At 41.5% G+C, this 26,207-nt stretch overlaps 4 protein-coding genes across 4 annotated transcripts; all 4 read right to left on the bottom strand.

Moving 5' to 3' along the window:
- Positions 1-509: 509 nt before the first annotated feature.
- LOC113015997 (ETS translocation variant 5-like) lies at positions 510-11,985 on the bottom strand. Its single transcript, XM_026158435.1, has 13 exons — positions 11,872-11,985; positions 9,808-9,873; positions 9,632-9,716; positions 9,280-9,327; positions 9,147-9,197; positions 7,269-7,377; positions 6,899-7,159; positions 6,489-6,766; positions 6,257-6,319; positions 6,113-6,181; positions 1,999-2,150; positions 1,782-1,883; positions 510-1,279 (listed from the first exon to the last, which is right to left on the bottom strand). The coding sequence occupies exons 2-13, from the start codon at positions 9,853-9,855 to the stop codon at positions 1,046-1,048; spliced, it is 1,500 nt and encodes a 499-aa protein (XP_026014220.1). The 5' UTR covers positions 9,856-9,873; positions 11,872-11,985; the 3' UTR covers positions 510-1,045.
- Positions 11,986-19,898: 7,913 nt separating this feature from the next.
- Positions 19,899-21,218, bottom strand: LOC113016014 (gamma-crystallin M2-like). Its single transcript, XM_026158457.1, has 3 exons — positions 21,137-21,218; positions 20,450-20,692; positions 19,899-20,258 (listed from the first exon to the last, which is right to left on the bottom strand). The coding sequence occupies exons 1-3, from the start codon at positions 21,152-21,154 to the stop codon at positions 19,986-19,988; spliced, it is 534 nt and encodes a 177-aa protein (XP_026014242.1). The 5' UTR covers positions 21,155-21,218; the 3' UTR covers positions 19,899-19,985.
- A 1,191-nt stretch (positions 21,219-22,409) lies between these two features.
- On the bottom strand, positions 22,410-23,386 carry LOC113016010 (gamma-crystallin S-1-like). Its single transcript, XM_026158451.1, has 3 exons — positions 23,281-23,386; positions 22,881-23,123; positions 22,410-22,782 (listed from the first exon to the last, which is right to left on the bottom strand). The coding sequence occupies exons 1-3, from the start codon at positions 23,323-23,325 to the stop codon at positions 22,510-22,512; spliced, it is 561 nt and encodes a 186-aa protein (XP_026014236.1). The 5' UTR covers positions 23,326-23,386; the 3' UTR covers positions 22,410-22,509.
- A 1,277-nt stretch (positions 23,387-24,663) lies between these two features.
- On the bottom strand, positions 24,664-25,959 carry LOC113016015 (gamma-crystallin M2-like). Its single transcript, XM_026158458.1, has 3 exons — positions 25,879-25,959; positions 25,553-25,795; positions 24,664-25,007 (listed from the first exon to the last, which is right to left on the bottom strand). The coding sequence occupies exons 1-3, from the start codon at positions 25,885-25,887 to the stop codon at positions 24,732-24,734; spliced, it is 528 nt and encodes a 175-aa protein (XP_026014243.1). The 5' UTR covers positions 25,888-25,959; the 3' UTR covers positions 24,664-24,731.
- Between the last annotated feature and the right edge of the window lie 248 nt (positions 25,960-26,207).

A 26,207-nucleotide genomic window follows, 5' to 3' on the forward strand; every position in this document is an offset into this window, starting at 1 on the left:
ATATATCCATATATAATTATACACTTTTTTTCTACATGTCGAAGCAAATAAACTCTACAAAATGCAGAAAACTATCCGAGGACATGAACTGCTGATGCATTCATAAGAAAGTCCATGCTTATTATTCGCATCAGAGTATCACTGAATCAAAAATAGAAGCAGTACCTTTGTCAAAAACAGCAATAGGAAAAACTTACGAGTCCATAGAAAGCCAAAAAATATCAGCTTTGAAAACAAGAAGAGGAACACAAAACATTTCAAACAGATGTTTATAGGATAATTCATAGGTCTGAAAATACAAGTCAGTCCCTTTCAAGCAGTTTAAAACAGAAACAGTAAAGGACTGCCATGGCTTTGAGATACTTTGGTTGTAATACAAATCCCAGAGTTCACAAGCAAGAGGACTACAAAGATGGCCATGCTACAAAAAAATACAACTGGCATCAAGAGCACTGTCACTAACAAAAAGAATTTTAAAGATAAAAATGGAGCATTTTGAAGGGGAAAAAAAAAAAAAAAAAAAAGCTTGGGAAAAAAATATTGAGCATCACAATTTTACAAGAAGCTGGAATATTTCAGGACCGATGCAGTTTTTACAAAAAATAAAACTGTCATTGTAATTTAACCAGCCTCATTTTGCTACAACTGCCTATCCCACCCAACAAACCTGACTCAATACCATTTTACCCATCACAAGTCTCCCAAGTAAAGTAAAGCCTTCTCCTTCTAGATACATGTTGTAATCTTATTGACTGCTCAAATGTAAACTAATCTTAAAATTCCAGGTATTTTTAGAATATTATAATACGTGAAACCAAATCAGAACTACGATGAGTTTTTTTCCCCATTTTCTGGGTTTAACCATCAGTTATTTTTTTTGTTAGCTTTCTGGCTTAATAATAATTTGTTTTTTGTGAAATTAACTTCTTCAAATGCTGCGTCTTTGTGACAGATAACGTAGGTACATACTAAAAATTCTCAAACACTGCTCCGTAAATATAGGTTACATCGTGTTAAAAATAATTCAGCTGCCAGGCTGTGGAGTCTAGTACGGGTAGCCGTCAGGGAGGCCCAGTCTTTGGATGCACTGCTCCACTCCTTCAGCCAGATAAGGCCCGTCATCTTCATAGCTGGGGAGGTGGGAGCCTTCGTCCTCGCTGGGAGGTAGGACAGCATCCGGGTCAGGCTTGAGACTTGGCCTCTGATTGTCTGGGAAAGCCATGGAGAAAAGTGCCTCGGGGTTGCACACGAACTTGTAGACGTACCGCTCACCGGCCACCTGCAAAGAGTTTGAGTTGAGAAATTAAAAATAAATAAATAAATAAATAAATAAATAATAATCATCAAACAAAAGTAATCTCTCAAAAATTTGGAAATTGATGACAAAATGTTGAGGACAGAAAACTGCAGTTTCTCTAACGGCCACTTGAGGCTGGTTTAAACAGCGAGTCAGTCTCCATGGACTTCAGTGTTTAAATGACCAAAACAGCAGAAAAAAAACAACACTGATGATGTTTAATAGCCTGGTACAACAACACACACAAAAAAATAAATAAATAAATGCCTTTAAAATAACCTCAAGTCTTTTAAAACTCAAAACATTAAACTGGATGGCTTCCAGATGTGCTTCATTAGAGGCTAAGATTAGAAATAAGAGGTCAGAAACTCAGTGCTTCAGTGTAAGAGCCCAATAGCTAGTTTTGTTTTTTTTTTTAAATAGTTTGTGATTACAACAACATAGGAGTAAAGGAAGACTCAAGTGGAACATGACCTGCCTTTACCTTCTGCATAATGCCCTTTTCATAATAGTACCGCAGCGAGCGACTCAGCTTATCGTAGTTCATGGCAGGTCGATTCTTCTGGATCCCCCAGAGCCGAGCCACCTAAAAACATGATGGGGGAGGGAAAAATTAATATATGGCTTTAAAATGTTGTTTTTCCCCAGTCTTAAGAATATTAAGCTTCTCAAAGTTCCACATTAGGTATGCAGTAGCTGACCTCTTCGGGGTCAATCAGCTTGAACTCCATGTTTCGCCCCGTCCAGATGATCAGGTGTGCATTGGCTGGGTTGTCCAGGAGTGTGAGCAGGAACTGCCACAGCTGCAGGGAGCCACGGCGCTGGTACGGCAGACCCTCCTGTTTCACTTTACCTGGTAAAGACACGCAGAAGTCACCTTTCCTGCTTTTGTGCTGTTTTGTTGGTTGGTTGTTTTTTTTTTTTTTGTTTTTTTTTTTAAAACCAATTTCTTGATCGTTTGCTCATTTAAAAAAAATAAATAAATAAATTATGCTTTTTTTTTTTTTTTTTTTTTTTTTTTTTTAAATCACATCTCATTGGACAGAACATAGTTACAACATTAGAAACAGAATACTCAACCTGGTGTATGCAAATGCCAATAACGAACACAATACCGCCAACTCACAGCACACTGCCTTAAATGATATTGTCCTTCCCTCCTTTGTCTTATACACTAACGCTGTGTTCACACCGAACGCGATGGACGCGAATAAAACGCCCCAAACGCCCCTAATTTGACGCGTGTACATTCGCGTCTCAACGCGTGTCCAAGAAAAATCCATCGCGCGTCAAAATATCATATTTTGACGCGCGTGAACCGGAAATGTGGGAGGAATGTGGGAGGGAGTTGTGCCAGACTGGTATCTTTGCAAGATGGCAGCTATCGAGCTAGCGCTTGAAGAGAGAGTCTCCCTTCTCTATGTACTGTGGAGAGCAGAGCAGCGGCGTAAAAGACGTCCTCGCCGTACCTGGGTCCATCAGGTCCTCCAGAGGCATGAGCAGTTTGGTGAGTTTCACCACTTGCTCCAGGAGCTGCGCCTGGATGACGGCCGATTCCAGCGCTATCACCGTCGGCCAGTTTGAGGACCTGCTTTCCCTCGTCGGTCCCAGCATCGCCCGCTTAAACACCAACTACAGGCGCTCAATCCCACCTGCAGAGCGCCTGTCCGTCTGCCTGAGGTTAGTAAAACTATTTAATACGGTAGTCCTTTATTGATATCTGTGCTAATATGCTAATCCATCCAGTTATACACTGCTAACATGGATGTGCTATGCTAACAGTGAATGCTCTCGGTGTTTACTGAAAGCAAACTGTGGTACAAAGACGACTGTTTATAATATTTCTAGTGATACTCAGAAGCTCTCATCAAGTCCCGATTTAATTCGATTTATGCTGTTATCAGTGTTTGAATGATAGCATGGCTGTGGTGTCACATCAATGTATGCGCTCGGTGTTTGCTGATATCAAACTGTAGCATTAGCACCACTGAGTTAACCTTGTAGTGATACTCACTCCTTTTTATTTAGACCTGGTTTAATTCTGGGATAGTTGAATATTTGTATATAATCCCTGCAGCTGTCAGACTCTATAGCAGGGGTCACAGCCTTTATTAAAACAGAGTTAGATAAAACTGAACAGTTTGGTTCATCTCTAGTTACATGGTTCTATCTTGATAAGCTGTCTTATCACAGATTAATTTCTCAAAAATATTAATGATTTAAGCAAGGAAAGGGCTACATGTCAACACACAACTCTTTATTTCTATTAATGTCTCACTTCATTCCTACCTGATTGACATGTTTAGGAATTATGAGTGATTGGCTCACTGTAGTGAAAGTTGCTACCAATCAAATTATGATATGTTAAAGTTAAAACAAAACACAACTGTTTTAGATATTATCTAATATACATTTTGTAATTATCCTTATAATTACAAAATGTTTTATGTAAGATTTAAGTTTTGTGATTTATATCTGACATCACAAAAGTATTTTGGAATTTGAATAATGTATTTTGTAACTGCAGTACACATAATACTGATTTTGAACAATTTTGTCCAGGTTCCTTGTCACCGGGGACTCCTTCAGGACCATCGCGTTCAGTTTCAGAGTCGGTGTGTCCACGGTGAGCCAGATCACCCCCCAGGCAGCGACGTCCATCTGGGACTGTCTAGTGGACGACTTCATGGCTGTGCCTTCACCTGGAGACTGGCGCTCCATCACAGAGGGATTCCAGGAGCGCTGGAACTTTCCTCTGTGCTGTGCAGCTCTGGATGGGAAGCACATCCAGACAAAGGCACCCCATATATCATATAGGAGACACACACATTGATATACACTAAATATTCATTTCATTTCTTTTTTGTGGTGCCCAAATTGATGCACCTGCTTGATTTTGTTTAAACAATTATTGCACACTTTCTGTAAATCCAGTAAACTTCTTTTCACTTCTCAAATATCACTGTGTGTGTCTCCTGTATGATATTTAACTGACATTTTTTATTGTAACAACCAACGATTTATACAGGACAATGATGGCTATTAACAAGGTTGCCCAAACTTCTGCATCCCACTGTATCAGTATATTTTGTCATTAGTATAATATGAAATAAATTCTACATGTGTCAAGTTGTGTGCCAACATTTGCTGTGTAGTAGAACTGAGACATTAGTCATTATAAACATTTATTTGAAATAATATTAAAAGTCTCAAACAGAAAAACATTAAACATAAATATATAAAATATAAGAATTTACAGAGAGACAGGAATAAAAAGGACCAGCTGCTCTCCAGAGCAGGAACAAGGCTGAGGAGGAAATGCTCCATTGGAGACTGGTGTGGCCTCTTCAGGGACTCCAGGATGGCCAGCTCCACCGCCGATGGACCGTCCTGGGACCCGTCCCTCATCTGCCTCGGAGCCGTCCTCCTCTGTGGGCCTGTAAAACAGCACAAAACACAAAGAAATGAGAAGGCTGCTACTAGATTTTAATTTCAACATTGAAAAAAGAACAAAAACAATAACAGGATATAATCAGATTGGTTGTAGATATTTAGTAAAGGTGATCACAAGGGAATCCCACCGACTAAAAAGGTATCAGTGCTTGCTGTACATATCTGTGGGTGCAGCAGCAGGAGCTCAGGGACTGGGGATGCTCTGCTGCAGAATCAGTTGGTTCTATCAATACAGTATTAAATGTTAACAGGTTGGATATAATAATCGTAGAGTAGACAGTGGTCCCTCATTTATTGCAGGGGTTCTCAGAATAACTAGCCCCTGGTCACAGTTCTCACAATTGATTCTCAAAGTGCAAACCTTTGTAGATTGCAAAACGTAAAAGTATTATTATGCCGCGGTTTGTCTTCATCTGCCCGCCACTTTCGTGCGCCTTTTTCCCTCACGGTGCAGGTGTCTATTTCCGAATGAGGCTCATAGTTATGGGTGTTTTTGTGCTGTTTTTTCTATTGGACGCGATGGTTATCAAAACCAAACGTGATAAATTTGGCAAGCGCAGGAGATTTGTCAATCAGGCTGCAGAATGCAATGCTGTACTGTGCAATAAAAAATCAGCGAAAAAGCAAAGCAGTGACGGATGAACAGCGGGACCACTGTGTACTGTTTATTAATAAACAATAAAATATATTCCTAAATGACAACATGCATAAAAGCAGAACGGTATTTGTACGTAAGTGGGAAAATAGCGGTGGCTTGCTAGCTTTTGTGCGGCTTCCCCGGGTCAGTGAAAACTTTCAAAAGAGAAATGAATGAACTTACCAGGTTGCCCGATCTCTTCACATATCTTCCTCCAAGCTCGGTCCTTTTTATTCCTGTCTCGGTACTGAAAGCAGCTGGTGTTGTACAGCTCCGAGTTGTTTGCTACCGCATTGATTAGCCTTCCCCTCCATTGAAGTATGAAAGGCTTTGGCTGGATCTGCCCCTTTGACCTAGGTAACAGCCACGTCACCAGGCTCCTGATTGGTTGTCGCGGCGCGATTTGACGCTGGAGTTCAGATTTTTCCAACTCGAGCGGTAGACGCGAAACGCGCGTATGCACAAAGTGCAACACAAAAACTCACGCGCGTGGTTTTATTCGCGCGTCAAACGCGCCTGACGCGCTACACTGACGCGCGTTTCACGCGTTTTGGCGTTTTCGCGACGCAAATCTGCTTCCGAATTTTCGCGGGACCCGCAATCGCGCGTCATCGCGCCTTTCCATTGACTTTACATGTAAACCTGACGCTCTATTCGCGTCCATCGCGTTCGGTGTGAACACAGCGTAAGTGTTAACAAGGATGTTTTGGAAGTCCGTGTCTTACCTTCCAGCCTTTCCGGCACAACACAGGTGTCATCATAGTACAGACACTGCTCTCTGTCTGGACCAAATCCTGTGGAGCAAAGAATAGAGTAAAAAGGCTGTGGCAGCATGAAAAGGCGTTTTTAAACCCAGGACACAAACTCACCTGCACTGTTATTTTGGTACAAAGCAGACTTCTCAAAGGATGACGGCTGGCATGTTTGAACCTCTGAAAGGCACAAAAGTCACAATTCTTCATAAACTGCAAGCAAATGTAAAGTGTCTGAGCCTAGGCCTGTAGTTATTTGAATGTTTCACCTATGGCAAGACTGCCTGTTACCCTAACAGACGTGAATACATTTTATTCAGATGCCGTCGCCACACTAAGGGTAACATACCCGAGTCATAGCCAAAGTCCCTTGGCTCTTGTTTAATTGTGACATGGTTGAAGGCAGTCTGAGGACGTGCCAGACCTGACGTAGGAGGCCCTGGCTCTGGATATCTCGGGTCCACCAGTTCTTGTTTAAAACCCCGGGGAGCGTGGGGAACCAGAGGCTCTGAAAGGTGGCGCTGATACATTGGCCTCCCGTCACGGATGGCGGGGTGGTATGGCGTGTTTGCGGTCTTCTTTGGAGGAAGGAAAGACAGGCAGGGATCCGACAACTGCCGCTGGAACCTGAAGTGTGGAAAGAAGTGGATGTTTAAAGGTTTGAAGCTCATTCGCTTCCAGCTTAAACCGCGCGCGCGCGCGTGCGTGCGTGCGTGTGTATATATATATATATATATATAGATTTATTTTAAAGCTTACCTTTGTTCTGCATTGAACGACACACTGGAAGAGCCGATGGGAGGATGTGGCATAGCAAACTGCTGGCTTTGATTGGCCTGTGGAAGGTTGCGGAGGTGGGAGGGGCTAAGGGCAGGAGTGTGGTTTGGGGAGCAGTTGTTGGTCAGCTGAGGGGTAGATGGCTGTAACTGCCTCTGTAAAGGTGGAGGTCCAGTAGGGTGGATGGAGCCACGTTGTTGTACTGCAGGTGTGGAGGATGGAGTCGGAGCGGGCTCACAGGCACTAAGGAGACCAGATAAAAACACATCATCCAAAAGTTCTGTCTGCCAAGTGTGTGGTGGTGGTAGTATTGCAGTATATCACACACAGGTTTAAAAACATGAATGGTTACCTGTAGCTGTAAAGGCACATGTCAGCCTGAGGCGTTCTGCAGGGAGAGAAGTCTTTGGACGGACTGGGTTCACGCTTCACTTTGCTGGCGGCCAGTCCATGAAACATCACTGCAAAAAACACACAGGCAAATAATACATACATGTTTGCAGAGCATGGAATGAACACCCTTACATTAGATGGCCAAGTGGACTGCTTCAAAGATTAGTCTTTTAAAAAAAAAACAACAACTTTCCTTTCTGATAAAGCTCATAGTTCAGGCAGAATCAGGTGATAAGCTTAGGCTACGCAGGGCTTCCCATGATGCAGTGTTCTACTCAACACAGTGTCTCTGTACAACACTTTGCATTTCCACAGTGTCTCGTCTGTCCTGTTGCCCTCCCCTCAACCCCAATGCCTCAGTGCAGATGGCCACCCCTCCCCAAGTTTGATTCTGCTGGAGGTTTCTTCCTGTTAAAAGAGAGTTTCTACTTCCCACTGTCACCAAGTGCTTGCTCACAGGGGTCATCTAATTGTTGATTTTCCCCCACCTGTGTTACTTCAGTTCTTTAACTTCCAATATCCTAAAATTTATTTATTCCCCCCCCCCCCCCCCGGTATTACAAGTATATGAACATCAGTCAGTCTTTATCTCAAAACTGTGTTTTTTGCTGTCTCAAATGAGTAAAATTGAATGTTCTGTCCCTATTCAATGCCAAGGCATTTTAATTGACTTCATCATCATCAGTTCATCTTTTGCACAGTTACACAAGTCTCACACTCCTAATTTGCCTCCAACTGCCTAGTGTTGGATCCCTGGTGAGCGTAATGGTTAGACAGTTAGGATTACGCAACATTACCTCTGGGAACACTGGTTGGGAAAATAATGTGTTTGTTGAAGCAGCACTTCCATAACCAAAACACACTCGAGACCTATTAAATGGCAGCTTTGGTGGAAACATTTGCCTGCTGGTGTGGCAGAACGGCTTCAGATCCAAATTAGAGTTTACCGCCAGCGCTTCAGACCCTGAATATTTCCCTCCTAACTCTTATCTGCTCATGTTGATAATTTAGTAGCAATGACACCTCACATTAAATAGACAAGCTCTGCACATCTTTAAGTTGCACTCTTCCAGTTTGCAATGCAGGCTTTAGCATAAAGTTTTTCCTTTATCGTCCCTTTCAGCGTTTGCTCCCGACTCCTGCGTCTGTGAAAGAAAGGAAACCTACCCCTATCTGATCTGAGCTTTCCAGGAATCTGTAGAGATTCTCATCAGTATGCTGCGCCGATGACGCCAGGCCGCTAATGTTTCCATCCACGACACGGTCTCCGTCAGCTTTATTGTCCGCACGGGGAGTCGTTGTGTTGAAGCAGCTATGATTACGGCAACAATAAGTATATGCAATACGTGTTTGGCAGGAGCACTAAACGCACCATTTCCTCATCGCCCGCGTTATCTGTAACACTTTTAAGTACAGTACTTTTTTTTTTATTTTTTTTATCTCGCCTCATTTCCTCTGGTACATGACGACTATCATTTAACTGGCAAAGCTCCAAGGTGAATGGAAACACCAACGAATGAGAGCACTGTAAACAACTGGTTTTACACCAATGACCTTTGAGATCACGAGTCACAATCTGGTAAGTTCAGTGGAGTTTATCCATTTGAGCAGGAAGCTGCACAGATCCTAAATGAGAGCCAACAGCTGACAGTGCAATGTGATCACACGTGCCAACCCTCTTATGTCCAACTCCACGTTAAAGACCAACTTCCAACGCTCAGTTCCAGACCCATCATAAAGCTCTCACAAAAATACTCTCGTGCATAAATAGTGCGCACCACTGCTAAAACCTGAAATCGTGATCTCTCCAAACATCCAAGAAGAAGCAGGTACTCACAGTTATTGGACTGGAAATCCGGGACAAACTGCTCGTCATCGGTAGCTTGAGCTGAGAGGGAGGAAAAGACATGCCGTTTAAGGACCCCTCTCATCAACTATCACACATCATTTGTATAATGTGGGATGCTCACCTTCAGCGATCCATATTTCTTGGAGCTGAATCAGGTCTTGGAATAGATCTGGAAGATGGTTTCACATTCATTTGTTAGAATGTGTGTGGGCGCAATTATTTGACATTTCACATGTAATTAATGACAACAAATGGCCTATATAAAACTGTCAGAGAAGCATGACCTATTAAAGAAATACCAAAGACCACGAGGGGCACTTGAAAGAACAGGGGAGGGGAAAAAAAATAATCCTATTAGCAAATTTATGAATATAATTTCTCCCCACATTGTTTGTATCCAGCAGACAGATGTTATCCTGGCACTCACAAGAAGTTAGACTGACTATGAAACTGCAGTTGAGTTTTATATGTACCTTCTGTGTCCTGAGCCAGCTCGTTGTCCATGAACTTCCTCTTCCTATCGCTGAGACACTTTGCTGCTTCCTGTGTGTGACATTTCTGCAGAAATGGGCAAAGGAATGAAACTCAGCACACATGCAGCAAGACAATAAAAAGATAAGAATATAAAACCATAACGTTTCAAACTCACACTCTCAGGGACCACAAAGGGAACCTGCTGATCATAAAAGGCCTCCATGTTGCAGGAGTCTTCACCCTGGGATGAGCAGTGAGGAAGTGATATACTTTGAACATACTGGAGTCATTAAGCAGAAATCCAAGTCTATCGTAGTCTATTTTTCCCCCTACAGGACTAGCCCCTCCATCCATACTACCATCATCCCTTTCACATGACTTGGCATGTTTGTTTACAGTGGCTATAAAAGCCCCGTTGTCACAGAAAGAATTATGCAATCTGCAGTACGCAAATCTGACATGAATAAACTGACGTGAAGCTGCGGGAGGAATCGCTCTTCAAAGGCTGATTTGAGGCAATGAAAAGAAAGCAGCTGAATAGTCAAATAAAACATGACGTCTTTTCCTTTGGCTGTGCTGTGCCAACTTTAATGACGTACAGAGAAGCATATGTACAAAGAATGACAATGCTATGTTTGAAAAGACAGGAATTAAAATGGTTTGATGCTTTGCTTGCCAAGAGATAGGATTAAAGAAGAAACATTTAAAAAACAAACAAACAAACAAACTACTTGTTCAGCTAATAATGCCAATACCTAATCACATTGCTGCAACTGAGTGCATTTAGGCACAGTCAAGGTGACCAGCTGAAGTTCAAAGTGAGCATTAGAATGGGGAAGAAATGGAAGTTAGGTGGCTTTGAATGTGGCATGGTTGTTGGTGCGAGTATATCAGAAACTGCTGAACTGTTGGGTTTCCCCGCACAATCGCCTCTAGAGTTTACTAAGGCTGTTTATGCTAGAGATCAGAGGTGAATGACCAGACTGCTTCAATCTAATAAGGCGGAAACAAATAAATCAAATAACCACTTGGTACAACCAGAAGAGCATCTCTGAATGCACAACACCTCAAACCGTGAAGCAGACAGGCAACAGCAGCAGAAGACCACACCGAGTGACACTCCTGTCACCAGGAAACAGGCTAAAATTTGCACAGGCTAACCAATAATTAGACAAGGGGGGGGAGAAAGCTGCCTGATTTCTTCTGTGACATTCAGATGACCAGATAACTGGTTGTAGTGCTGCAGTTTGTGCCAGCTGGGCATTGTTAAATGCCACACTTTACCTGAGCTTTATTGCTGGCCATACCCATCCCATTATGACCGTAGTGTACCCATCCAGCAGAACAACAACGTCATAAAGCTCAGATCACCTCAAACTGGTTTCTTGGTGTACCTAAAGTAGCCGATAAACGTATATATGCGATAAAGATATGGGACATTATTTTAAACAATGTTTTGCACCTCTTAACTACACCAGATTTCAAAGCTTTGTAAATTTCTACATTTTTAATGTTTCTTCAAACAAAAAAAAGGGGGTTATTGACCTGGCTCAAACTGCTCAAGAGTCCAACTAAAGCTCGTGAAATATGGGACAAAAGTAAACAGTGAAAAACTATTTCAAGAGATGAAAAGGTCAGCCCCCGACGTTGCGTAACGTTTTGTCTAGTCTTCGGTTAAAGTAACCTCCACAAACGATTTAGTGTGTGAGTGTGAGTGTGTGTGTGTGTCACTCGGCTTTGCTTCAGTGACTACAAACACCACCGAGGAGAAATCACGCCAACTAACTCCGCTAACGTTAGCAACAAATCCTCGCTTAAAGTGAAAGATTTGTGAATGGAGTTTCGCGTGACGCTCGTTGAGTCCTCCTTGTTTTTCTCAATGAAGTGAAACACGATACTGGCTGAGGAGGAGGGGGGGGGAGACACCCGCTCACCATTGAGAAATTTCGCCACAGACAAACAGTGAAGGATTCCCGGCGCCAACAAGCTGAAAAAAAGGCTGCTGCAGACGGAAATGCCGCACTGCAGGCAGGCAGACGGTCGCGGGGAATAAACGCAGCGCTGAGTTAGATTTTTAAGAAAATGGCGTTAGCCTCTGAACGCCTATGTGCTCCCCTCGGAGCCTGTAGCAAAGAAAAAAAAACCCGCGACCATGCATCTGGTGTTTATGTAATTAAAGGCAAGCAGGCGCCAGCTTTTACTAAAGCGGTAAGATAAAAACAAAAAGAAGAAGACTCACTCGGTAAGTGAAGTTTCTTGGCAGTGTGAAAACAGAACTCGTCGCAGATTTCCTCCCCTACATCCCATGCAGCACCTCGATTAATCACTCGGCTGTGGATTTTTCTCAATGAAGGACTCTGATAGCTGCGGCTAAAACGAACGATCTCCTGCCCTGCCATTGGCTGGAACTCAGAGTCAGTCAGAAGGCGAGCCAATCGTCATCGAGGCTGCTCTGTGGCCCGGCCCCCGCTGTTTTTTATGAATGGCTGCGTTTCATTCATGAAACCAGGACTGTCTTAAAGTGCCAGCGCTGCAATTAAGGTCTTATAAAGTAAACAGGTAAATAAATAACCAAATTCAAGGTCATCTGTAACTTCTACACGGGAACAATAATGATGAAAATAGCACTAAAAGCATGCCTTTGCTGGTTTATTATATAGCCTACTGATTTCAACTAAATCAGGGGTGTTAAACATAATGCCTGGCAGCTTTAGAAAATTTGAAGCAGGGCATATATGCACACGTATACACACACACACACACACACACACACACACACACACATACACACACATATATAAATACAGAGACAATATAAATAAAATATACGAAGGGGATAAATAGAATAAATAGGAATAAAAAATAAAAATACAAGTGAATTGCACATTTCAAGTATTGAGTCTATTGCACCGTTGACTATTTACAAAAAGTATTGCACAAGGTATTGTACAGTGAGGTGAAGAGGCACTACAGCTTAGTTGTTCCCCCCTCCTTTGTCCTCCTGTTTCCCCTCCCTCTCCCCTCCAGGGAGGAGTTAAACAGTTTGATGGCGTGTGGGACAAAGGAGTTTTTAAGTCTGTTAGTTCTTGTCTTGGGGAGAAGCAACCTGTCACTGAACAGACTCTTCTGGTGGTTAATGGCCGTGTGCAGAGGATGCCCAGCATTGTTCATAATGTCCATCAGTTTCTTTAATGTCCTTTTCTCTGCCACTGTCACCAGAGTGTCCAGCTTCATGCCAACCACAGAGCTAGCCCTCCTGATCAGTTTCTCCAGCCTGGATGAGTCCTTCTTTGCTGTGCTGCTCCCCCAGCACACCACAGCATAGAAAAGTACTCCAGCAACCACCGACTGGTAAAACATCCTCAGGAGCTTCCTGCAGATGTTAAAAGACCTCAGCCTCCTGAGGAAGTACAGTCGGCTTTGGGCTTTTTTATACAGGTGCTCTGTGTTGCATGACCAGTCCAGTTTATTGTCCACCCACAGCCCGAGGTACTTGTACTTGTTGACCACCTCCACCTCCTCCCCCTCTATCTGAACCGGCAGTGGACCTGCTCTAGACCTCCCGAAGTCCACAACCAGTTCCTTAGTCTTTGAGGTGTTGAGTTGCAGGTGGTTTGTGTGACTCCATGCGACAAAGTTCCTCACCAGACTTCTGTACTCCTCTTCCTGATCATCCCAGATACACCCCATGATGGCTGTGTCGTCTGCAAACTTCTGAATGTGGCATAATTCAGAGATAAAGAGATCTTTATCTTTAGACCATGCATGCTGCACCAAAGTAATAATGTAATACACAATCTACTATATTTAATTCTACACTATTTTTTCACAATTTAAGCCCAAAGAGTTACGCTGACAAATTTTCTTTCACTGACTACAACATCATTTCATTATCAAGTAGAAAAACTGCTGAAATTGCATTTAAAATGAGTGTGACACCCAAACTAGGTTATATTCATGAGATCATCTTTCCTGCCACAGATCATAATAAACACTATAGCAAGAAGAGAGAGAAATACTTGCCATGTAATAATAATTGATTTCCTTAATTTTATTGTTCTCTTATGATGTTACAATTGGAACTACAACGACAACCACCACTGAGTAGATCATATATTTAGTGTTACTGTTATTAAACCTTACAGTCAATTACAAGGGTTTTTTGGGGGGGAAGTTGCATATGTAATAATTTAACAAAAAAAGTCAAAGAAATAATAAAAAATGTGTCTCTTAGCTTCAGCCTGGAATAAGATGAACCAATGTTATACTCACTATAAAGGTGAGCACAGGCACAGGGGAGCATCATCAGGTTATCAGACTAACAGTCGTTTTACAATAAGACCCTAAAAGGCTTTATAGCTTTGTTGGTTCACAGCAAGTACAGTAGGTCCTATCTCCCAGCCTCATTATCATCCCATTCTGTGTGGAGACGGCACAAACTCCATGTGGTTATGTGGGTTTCCTCCCAGTACTCCGGATTCTCCCAAAAATCCGCATTTTAGGTTAACTAGTGATTGTAAATCGTCCATAGGTGTGAATGCAAGATAGATAAAGCACTTGAACATGTATGAAAAGGTTAAATTTGGCTTTGAGGGCCATTAACCCTAGAAAAGCTTCAAATCTTTGTTACTTAGAGCATTTCTTACTCAGGACTGTGGAATACCGAAAACTGTACCCAACCCTAATGCAGTTCTTTCACATGTTCCTCCTCAGCTACCTGTATTGCCCCAGTTACAGTTTATTTCTTTTTTGAAGGCACATCCATCAGTTTTTGGAAGCTACCGCAGAATATGTGTTTTTGTGGGGATAAGACTTCAAAAAGACTCCCGTGACCTGGACTGCATGTAACACTGAGGATATTTAAGTAGTCCTGTAAAAACTGGGAAACTGTCAAATGTTCGACGGGTTTAATCCAGCATCGCACATGACTGTTTGAAGAGTATTCATCTCAGTGGGTGGCAGAGCCCTTGCTGCACTTTTAATTCTACTCTGATCTCATTCCACTTCATTACCTGCTGCTGCAGAGTGATCACCCAAAGAAATTCCACATGATTACAGGGTAAATCCCCTCATACAGTACCTCCACAATAACAGGTGGCTCTTTACAATGCTTGGAAAGCTACAACATTGCAAACCCTGCAGTTATCAACATGTTGCTCTAAACAAATACAGTGTTCCTGTCTACCTAGGAGAAAAATCAGTGCATATTACTAAGGTGTTTGTGCATTTTTCTGCTTAAAGTTCTGCAGACTGCATCACCCACTGAATATAGATTTAGTAATTCTTTTATTCCCCTGTGCTCTTTTTGTCCCAAATATATTATGTATTTATTAAAAAGGAACTTGACAGAGCTGATGACATAAAACCGACTTTACAATTAATGGATCCAAACAACAGGAAGGAAAGAGCAGCTGTTCAGCATTAAAGGGTTAATGTTGATCTGCTAGCAGTGAAAATGCGTGTAAATGTTTATTTTATGGCTTCGTACTGACTGACCTCTTCAGGTGGATTTTTTTTTTTTTTTTTTTTTTGCAGGGCTGCGCCGACTGTTTGCATTCGACTTAGAAAGTGCTCGATCAGCGTGGGGAGATGCCAGAACGGATCTGTGCGTGTGATAAAAGTTCCAGTTCAAACATCAGCTGAGCTCAGCAGCTCTGTTACTGATTTGCAGTGTCTCCTGTTTGCTCGGCCACCGCACGTCTACGACTGTGCACAATATCACATCACAGATTTTTTTTAAAATTTATTCTTCCGTTCTGGCAGATCAACAAGCGTGATATAGTTGAACATATCCTGGAACAGGAAATTACACACTGCAGTCTTAAAGCTTCTTATCAAATGTTCCAGTTGTGTGTTGATGTCTTTTTTCCCTTTTTATCTGTATATTTATTAGGGAAACAGAAGTTGTCACATATGATAAATTATCACCCCATTTTGACCTACAGCAACGGGTAAGTATTGTAAGTAAAATTACACCCGTATAATAATTATTGTTTTGACTAGCTCTAAATATGGGATCAGTTACTTCTCAGGGATTATGCTGATTTACAATATTTAGTCAATTTTACATAAACAGATCACAAGGCAAAATATCAGGATTAAAAAAGACAGAGATGTATGGATATTCTTTTTTTTTTTTTTTTTTACTAAATCGCACAGTTTTAAAGCTTTTTTACTACACTTATTTCCTGTCATGTGAAATGCAGTTGTTAAACCACTGGGTGGCTCTCATGCCTACATCCTTTAGTCCTCATAGAGTGATAAATTACCTCAGCTCTCATAGAACCAGAGATCTTAGATCACATTGTTTTTCCCTGCATAGTTTTGTGCTCCTCCTAAACTTTCTAACGTTTGCACACAAACCCCTAAAAGCCAGCTGCTCTGCACTGACCACTTATTAGCAGCTCTCAGCTCAGATTCACCTTTGACACCATTGACTTTGCACTTTAATAATAAATTAATTCACAGATTACAAATTCAAAGACAAACCCGCTTCTCAAAAGGTCAGAACACTGTAAAGTGTAAATAAAATAAAAATGTAATGATAAGTCACGTAACCCCATCTTTTAATTACAGTTGAAAAGAAAATAACACACTGAAATTGAGACATTGTATAATTTTAAGAGCAATATTAGTTTGATGTGAGTTTGATGTGATCTGAATGGAGCAAATGTTGATCTAAAATCTGTATATGCTGGTTATGCTGGTTAAGGTGTCTTTCCAGATGTGCAAGCTGCCAGTTCCACAGGCACTCATGTACCTCCATACCACCAGAGACACAAACTTCTGACCTGAGCACTGATAACAAGGCAAATGGTTCCTTTAGTCTTTAGTCCAGAGTACACAGATTTCATTTTTTCCAAAAAGAATTTCAAGTGCTGATTCATCTGACCACAGAACAGTTTTCCACTTTCTTTTAGTCAATTTTAAACAAGCTTTGGTTCAGAGAAGACGGCAGTGTTTCTGGATCATGTTTGTGGCTTCTTTTTTGCATGATACAACCTCAACCTGCGTTTGTGGATGCCACAGTGAACTGTGTTCAAAGACAGTGATAAGGAAGTGTTCCTGAGGCCATACCCAATCATGTTCCTGAGCTGTTGTCAATTAGCCTAATTAGTTGGTATTATAATTAGTTGTTAATTATAATACAATTACAAAAAACAAGAAACAATTTAGCTTTGTTTCTTGTGTTTGTTTATTTTTTTATTTAAAAAAATGTTTTAATCGTCATCATGTACATATGCTGATGTTAATGAATGGATTTAGACACAAGCTCATTTCTCCAGAAAGTCAAAGGTCAGAAAGTCCATAAAAGGCTGAAAACACATTGTGAAAAAGAATGAAAAATACAGATTGGAGAGGGACAAACTGTCCAAACCCTAAACCTACCTGGCAACCCTAAAGGTATCGTTTAATTATTATTAAAAGATAATAATTAAACTATAAAGGATAAGTAAATCATTCACTATTATTAGTGTCTTGGTGGCTGTTTCTTGTCCTGTCTGTGTCTTTAAGTCTCTGCAGGTCCCTGATTGGATAAGCTGACGGCTGCCGATTGGTCCCCTGATCATGTGGTTGCTTTCAAAATCCCTCACCAGCAGTTGTCCCGGGGCAGCCACTGACAGCAGCAGCAGACCTGACCCTGGCTTCCAAAACCTGTGACATTTGTTTGAGATTCTCGTGACTTACCGAGCTTTGTATATAGTGTGTACATTAGTTTTCACTTGTAAATAGCACTGATACAGAAGGGGTGAGCTGCCTTATTATTTTTCCTTGTACTGTTTTTTGATAGCACCTCCTCACCTGACTTAGCTTGTTTTGTTTGTTATTTTGGCCTTTGTTCACCCCGGAGCTTCATTTTCAGTGTAGACAAATAAACCACCGTTCACTAAGAAATTGGTTTTTCTGTGTATGGTTTTGGGGCCCGGGGCGGGGTCACTTCCTTTTTTAACTCTTATGTTACGTTCCTGTACCCCTAGACGGGCGTAACAGAGCCATTAATGCAAACCATTACCAGTGTTGGATTAAAGCACTGTATCAAATGTAAAGGCACTACTTTGAGCCCAGGTCAGGCAGATGTTGATGAAGTTAAATAAATCGTAAAATCAGCATCCTGCATCATATCCGCAGTACTGTGTATCAGCGAACCATAGCTGTCTGACATGGTGACAGTTTTTTGCTGTTGTTGTCTGGGCACCTGCTGGTAGGGTTGCCAACCGTCCCTTAAAATACGGAATCGTCCCGTATTTCGAAACAAAAGTACACGTCCCGTATTGAGCTAATAAGGGACGCACTTTGTCCCGTAATACAGTGAGAATCAAAAGTAGTCTATAACTTTTAATGGAATTAACGCTTTGTTTGAAAACATAATTCCCAGCCCCTCTCCTGCTTTGTGACCAATGAGCTGACAGCACACTTATGACAATTCGAGTATGACAATTCAGATTACCGCTCATCTCATTGGTCGAGGAAAGGTCGCTTACGGAGAAAATACCGGAAGACAACAGATGACCACAACAAGAAGCATGGCCAACAGGGGAACAAACGCCGACACTGCGGTGCAAGTCTCGGACGACAGTACACCTAAAGCTGGGCAGACACTGTGCGATTTTTTTTTCAGTCACGTTATTCAGCTCCTGCTCAAACTGCACGATTGACTCGCAGGGGTTAGAAGTTGGTAGGTCACGATGCAGGTCTCACACTCTCACCGATGCTCTGATGCGACCTGAGTGCTCACACTGTGCCTCCATAAAATGAAGGTTATAACAGAAAATCTGTCGCTCGCGCTCTCTCTCTGTCTTTCACTCACACAGACACACCACCACCATCAACTTTGCTAAATTGCTAATGAAAAACATTGATCAGGCAGCTGTGATTGAGCAGCAGTGTAGATCCAACTATTTTCACGGTTGTTGTGGTCGTGATAATTTTGTGATGCCACATCGAAAAGGCTCGGATGAGCTTGCCAAAGTTCTACAAGTTGTGCCTCCATCGCTTGTGTCCAGATCACACGCTGCACAGCCGTGCTGCTCCATCTTTTACACCAACGTTTACGTTTGCGCGTGAGCAGTGTGAGCGCCTGTGGTGACACCCTCACGAGCGATTGATGATCGGGAGCTGGTCGTGAGGTGTTAATCACTTCTCGTTACCCCACGTATACTACACGACGCACGATGAAGGCCAAAATCGGTCTGATCACTCAAAAATCGGCTCAAAATGGGCCTAAAACCGCACAGTGTAAGCCCAGCGTTAGAGCAGCAATGTTTGTTCCCCTCAGAGAAAGGGAAGAATGGGAAAAGGAAAACACCTGGCTGGAAAAAGTTAATATGGGCATGTGCAGTGAATATCAGCGCTATGTGGCCAGAAGTGTGATAATATAATTTATTTTGTGTAATAAACAACTGCAAGGATAGATGATTACAACAAATAGATGACTAATACATAAAAGTAATACATAGATGAATAATGATGATGAGTTATGATGCATAATCATGGGAACAAGCGGGTTTACAAACAGGAGCAGCTGATTAGAAAAGCTGAAATAATACCTCAACTGAAGCCAATTGTACTAAATGCACTAAATGTGCACTGTTACAAGAATATTTTTCTTTCTATTGTTTTCTATTATTTTAAGTTAAGCAGGACAGAGTTCTTTTAAAGAAAGATTTACTTATATTCTCAAAAGTTAAGCATGACAGGCTTCTGTTTAAGAAAGAGACCTGTTTTATTGTGTTAATGTCATTTTGAGCTAAAAATAAATGGCTAAATGATCATTTGTTTCACATGTGTTCATATCACAAAGAATAGAATATGCATCTACTTAAATCAACTTCAAGTCAAATGGTTAAAAAAATAATTTCACACACAAAAAAAGAGCTAGAAAATTCACCAAACTGGGAAGGGTGAAGACAACTGGGTCGCCCGGCCCTGGCCACGAGGTGTCCCTTATTTATTTTTCAGGGAGTTGGCAACCCTACCTGCTGGGCAGTGGATATTGTTGCTCTGCTGTATTATTTCTGCCACCTCTGGCACAAATAAACAATAGCTGGCTGCTGGCATACCACTAGCCCCTGTTGGTGAACCCTCCTGAATTACCAGCAGGCTTTTTTCAGCAGTTTTATTTCTAGGCTTTACCACGAGCCGCCAGCTGTTGGCACGCTAATTAAAAAAACTCCCGCCGGGCACCGCAAAGTGGAACTTATCCTGTTTTATTTTGTTTTGTTTTTTTGGGTTGGTTTAAAACAACAAGAAATAAAATCACAGCAGTTCATTGTTTGTCTATGCCTGTGGGTTTATTTGCTCATTTGAATAAGCGACGGGAGGAAAGCAAGAAAAGGCAAGTGAGCTTTTGATCTAGAAGTCCACGACGCGTCTAATGGAGCCTACAGATGGATTAAGAGCTCCCCACTCCGAGTGTCGTCTGTATTCGCCCTTTTCCAGCAGGTACTGGCGCCCCCTGTAGCTCGGATGCTCATAGAAGACCCAGGTGCCGTCCTGGATGTGGGCCGAGTGGATGTCGCGGTAGCGCCAGCGGTCCTGCAGGTTGGGCATGTCTTCGCTAAACTCTATCATCTGGCCACTGAAGTCTGGACGTTCGTAAATGCGGATCCTGTGCCTGGTGGATGGCTTAAAGATTTAAAAATAAGAACATGTTAATAATTGATAGGAATTCCTTTAACTTTAAGCAGCTAAGACCACATTTGTTCATCCTGTAAGGAGGAGAACATTTCTCACAGCGTTGCATTGCTCTCAAAAAAAATTACAGTGAAGAAAGTATACATAGTATTCTAGTTCTGTGGTTGCTTCCTGAGACTTACATATCTAATGAAGCGACAGGAGCGAATGGTGTCATTGAAGCCATTCCAGCTCTGATAGTTGGGGTACTCCCCTTTAGAGAGGACGTACTGGTAGCCCATATACTGGGGTCTCTCATAGATGACCCAGGCTCCACTCTCCACCCGAACAGAGTTACAGCGGCTGAAGTGGGAACTCAGCTCGGGACAGTCACTGCTGCATTCGAAGTAACGACCCTGGAAGTTCTTGTCCTCGTAAAAAAAGATCTGCAAGCAAGAGTGTGAATTAAAAGCTGTGCAAGTAAAGCAAACCCCAAAACTCTCCATATCTCTATGGACAACACCGCTGATATAACTCTTTTGACAGAGAACTTGAATTATACGTTAGAGATAGTTATAGATAAGTTTGTTGTACTAAGGCAGGGCAAATGTTGGACTTTCACTTTTTTGTGCTGCTCCCTAGTGGCTAAAAATGAAATAATTCAGCTTTAAGGTTTTTGTCAGGGTTACCATCTATTTATTTGTGCAGGAACATTCATGCACTTCAGGTTATATCAGGTTATATCTGACAAAAGCCCCGCCCGCTCGTCACACTAACAAACTAACATTTGACAGGACATCAGCTCAACGCCATTTAGCAAGAAGCAATTCACCCACAGCTTAGCGTGAGGTCATTACGGCATTATCATGTCGCACAGTTGTGGCGCTTACCTTCCCTGTGCGCTCCATAATCGCCTCGTGTTCCTCCTCACCCAATCAGATTAAAGCCACTCATACACACTGCATTGCCGGCAGTCCACTTTTAAATAAAGGCTGATGAACTGCATTGCCAGGGGAATCATTGTCATTCAAATGAGCTCTCCATTAACATCGGCACATTAGCTGATTCTGCAATTGTTTTAGCACATGGCCTTTATATGTGTTGATGCAGAAATTTTGACTGAATGCTGTTTAACTCTAGAAAAATAGAAATATTGTTGCTGAAAAATCACTTCTTCATTCATGTCACCTCCCATATCCTCCAAAGAACCAGCCTAATCATTTATGTCCTCTGTAATGGACATTGATTTTTGGTACTAAATACAGGACATCCTGGGCTTTCCATTGATATTCATGTGTTTGGGTGGTTTCTTTTAGCTCCAAAGTTCAGTGGGAAGATTCTTTTTTCCTCGGTTCTCAGGAGGATATAAGATAAGATAAGAAGATAAGAAGAACTTTATTTATCCCGAGGGAAATTCTTTTGTCATACATATGCTCAATGCAGCCAGAGAGACAGAGGAGCAGAGGAATAAGATATACAATATGTACAATAGAATACAAGTATACAGTAATATACAGTAGGATATAGCTGCTATTATCTTAATATTTATGGAAACATTGTTTCAGCATGTATTATTGTGTTTTGTATTTCATGTTACATTACATTACATCACATATACTCTTTTTCTATTTTTCTGTTTTTGTTTTGTTTGCCCAGTCAACTGTAACTTATCCTCTTGTTTATTATTATAGCTGTTCTTATTGTCACATGCACAGCCTTCCCACCTGAACACTATTCACTACTAGAGTTAGATATAAAATATTTATAAATATAAACCATTGACCATTACATCATCTTATAAATATTAAATAATAAAATTTTGTGTGTATTCTCCTGTTTTTCTTAATAAATATACTCATTTATATAATTAATAAAAAGCTTAGATATAAAAAAAAACCTAATATATTTCTTTTGTGTAATGCAAGTGCATGCATAACGTGCACGTGAGTTTATATACTGGTGCAAATTTTAACCTAAAGTTCTTGTAGTTATTTTACTATGATTTAAAATGACTTTCACTATTTCACTATTTGTCCAGTTTAAATCAATATTTATTATTTATATATTAAGTTTTAAAGTCTAAAAAAAGCTTTAATTTGATTTTTTTTAAATGTTGTGATTAAATGTAACACAATATGGATAATGAGTGAAAAGGATCATGGGTAATAAATGACAACCAATGTTTAATTTTCTATCATGACTTTATTTTAAGCATGTTTAGTTATTTTCCTTGTTTTTATTTTTTTCAAAGATTTGTCAGTGGCTACTGCTCTTTAACCCGGCGGATGGATCCAACGCTGGGCTGCATGCCCCCCCACTCAGCGTACCTCCTGTATTTGCCCCTCTCAAGCAGGTACTGGCACCCCCTGTAGTTTGGGTGCTCAAAGAAGATCCAGGCTCCTTCGAACACCTTGCAAGAGTGGACATTGTTGCTTTTCCAGTTCTCGGGGAAGGCAGGCAAGTTGTCTGCCATCTCCATCGACTGACCTTCAAAGTTTGGCTTTTCCCAAACTTTCAGCTTCCATGAATTCCCCACCTGGAAGGAACAAATGAAAGAATGGGAATGTCTGCATTGTTGGTTTCTGTATTATATTGTGAATTGATTATACACCATTCACACACATAGTCACCTACATTTCGAATAATTCGACAGGACCTGATGGAATCGTTGATACCTAGCCAATACTGGTAGTCTGGATACTCTCCTGGGCTTAGCACGTACTGGTAGCCCATGTAGTTTGGTCTTTCATAGACTACCCAGAATCCTCCCTCCACTCTGATGGAGTTGCAGCGGGGGAAGTAGGTGTGCAGGTCACTGCAATCATTGTCACACTCGTGGGACTGACCCTGGAAGTTTTTGTCCTCGTAAAAGATGATCTGAGAAAACAAGTTTTGATGAAACGTTGCACTCACTGAACTCTAGGAAGTGGCTGTTATGGTAAAACAAACACATTTTGTACTCATTCATCTCAAAATACGGTATAAGCATGAATCATATTGCCACAAACATGTGCCTGTCTTAAACATACAGTACCTTCTCCATTGTCGATATCAACAGGTTTGGTGTGATATAAAACATTAAAGCAGCCACCTCCTATATTCACTTTATACAGAACAAGGACAATAAAACTAAGCACATGGCTTGCTTTCTGTGAACTGGATTATTCAATCACTGATTCAAATATTTATCCAGGCTTATCACATTGTTCTGAAGCAGTGAATCCTGTTTCCCTAAACAATGCAAATGCACAGTGCAAAGCATCCCAAAGCCACTGGATGCAGCAGAGCGTGCTGACAAAAACAAGGGCACTGCAGGACAGTTGGTTTGATATGAAACGTTTTGAGCTGAGTCAGTGACACAGCAGGAAGGCACCAGAGACTCTGCTGGAGATATTTATACACATTTTATAACTAATCCATATTATAACAAGTAAGCAGTAATTTGATCGATCATTTACCCCTAGCGTTCCTTTCCATGGTAAATAAGCTGATTCCATGCACTGTTCATGATGCAGGGAAAAACTCCCATTTGAAACAATGCATGAGGACACAAGTGATGGTCTTCAGCACGACACTGTGGTGAAGGTTAGGTAATGTTTAGGAAACAAGCAGGATTGCATTTAAAAGGAACCAACACAAACAAAAGGTGATCTCCTGTTCCCACCCTGTTATTCATCAGAACCTTAACTCCACACTTAGTCATTTCCACACAAACAAATGTCATTTTGATAAACTTCCTTTCCTTTATTGAATCATCAAGGCAGATTTTTCTTTTAAATGTAACAAGCAGATTGCCACAGCTTATATGAACATTCATGCTCCCCAGAGGGTGAACTCCCACACGATGATCTTCACCTTTAAATCTGCCACCACAAGATCGCTGTTGTTACTGAAGAACGATCCAGATTCTTAAAATAACAATAACAATGTTTTAAGTATTGCCCTTCTAGTAATGATACAATTCATCATTTAAAGGTATCCAACATTAAATCATCAGTACTGAATTACCTTCAGCAGTGAAACTACTGGTTTCTTTGTACTTTGTCATAGTTGCTCGGTTCTCCTGCTTCTTTCCCACCTGAGAGAGATATGATTTCCTGCTTAAACTAAGATCAGGATGCTCAGCCCGTTAATACAAGTGCAGAGTTTTCTTTTATAATATATGTATTTATATACATACACGTACATGACATATATATATGGCATGGCATGGAGTTGTAGTGTTGTATTTACACCAGAGGTCTAACAAAGGAGGAGTCTATTGCAGATTCCTGAACTTTGTGAAACTGCCACACAAAAAGTCTTCACATCTTTAAAATAACGTGATTTAATAGTTCTACTTGGTTTTTATTAATGTATTCATTCTTCCAAATCGAGCTTGAGGCACATTTGATGAAATCCACAAGGACAAAGTCAGTTTGCTTGAGTCATTTATAAGTCATTTATTGATTGTCATGTGCATCACTTTTTCATTATGACTGTTAATCAAAACTCTGTGATCCTGCGGAAAGAGCCGACGCCAGGTGAAGATGCCCCCCAGTCGCCGTGCTGCCGGTACTCGCCCCGCTCCAGGAGGTACTGGTGCCCACGGTAGTTGGGGAGGTCGTAGAATACCCAGGCACCATCTGTCACCACACAGGAGTAGGCCTCGCGCATCTTGTAGGTATCATAAACCGATGGGCAGTCATCAGAGCACTCCACCATCTGCCCACCAAAGTCCGGCCTCTCGTACAGCCTCAGCTTCCACGCACTACCGTAGACCTGCAAACACAAGCAAAGCACAGTGTACTCGGTGCAGAACTTTGGAGCAGCGTTTTCATTTTATGGCTAGTGTTATGAAAAATCCTGGAAATTCCTCCCAAAGATAAAAAATACATGTGCAGGGTTTCACTCTAGGCTATCAGCTCACATGGGCTTACATTTTTATTATGTAATCTCTTCAAAAGCTGGTCTTTGGCTGCTATTGCACTGTCAATTAGACTGGTTTAAAGCACAGACTGATTAAATCAAAACAATGAGCTTAAAGAGGCTAAAATGTTCCATCAAACAGAAAGAAATTACATTTCTTACATACATTAATCTTTTTTTTTTCTTTAAGAAAAAGCTAAAAGTTGCTGCCAGTTGTGCTTCCTATTGTCTACTTGTTTAGTCTGCTGGCTTAACAGTGAGCACCCAGCCTGGACTGGTGCCCTTGTACAATGCTGTCCTGCAGGGACTGCACAAACACATTTCCAGAAGCAGTCTATGTGAAACCTCTGTTGGATTTTGTGGTTGAAGGAACTTGGGAAAAAAAGGGGGGAACTTACATTTTTGACGGTACGGCAGGATTTGACATTGTCGTTGAAGGCCATCCACTGCTGGTTGTCGGCGTACTCCCCTGGGCTGAGGACGTACTGGAAACCCTTGTAGTTGGGTTTCTCATAGATGACCCACACGCCGCTCTCCACTCGGATGGAGCTGCAGCGGTTGAAGTATGTGTGCAGGTCAGCGCAGTCGCTGCTGCAGTTGTAGCAGCGACCCTGGAATTTCTTCTCCTCAAAAAATGTGATCTGTGGAAAACGTACACTTTTAATAAACCCAAGAGGAGGAAGAGTCTTTAAACGCACACTGATCGCAACAGGTCTTAGCTTACCTTCCCCATTTGGATGCACTGTAGACCTCATTCTTTGCTGCAGCCCCATCAAAGTATTTAACGATAAACAAAATGTGCAGAGTGTGGCAAGTCTTTGATACCCAAATGAGGTAGATTTACATATCAGCAAAATAGCTTGGAGCTGTTTGATTTGCCTTTGTTCTGGCCTGATGATGGCTCTGTATCAAACACATGCTGGAACAGTGAAGGCAGAGGATCAGTGTTAGACTGTGAGGGACAGAAATCATTTAACACTGTTTAATAGTAACTCCCTTTAAAACAAAAAACAAAAAAGTGAAGGTATTATTGAAAATTGAGGTATTACTGCA

Source organism: Astatotilapia calliptera, chromosome 23 (genome assembly GCF_900246225.1).
Source record: "Astatotilapia calliptera chromosome 23, fAstCal1.2, whole genome shotgun sequence".
NCBI classification, from domain to species: domain Eukaryota; kingdom Metazoa; phylum Chordata; class Actinopteri; order Cichliformes; family Cichlidae; genus Astatotilapia; species Astatotilapia calliptera.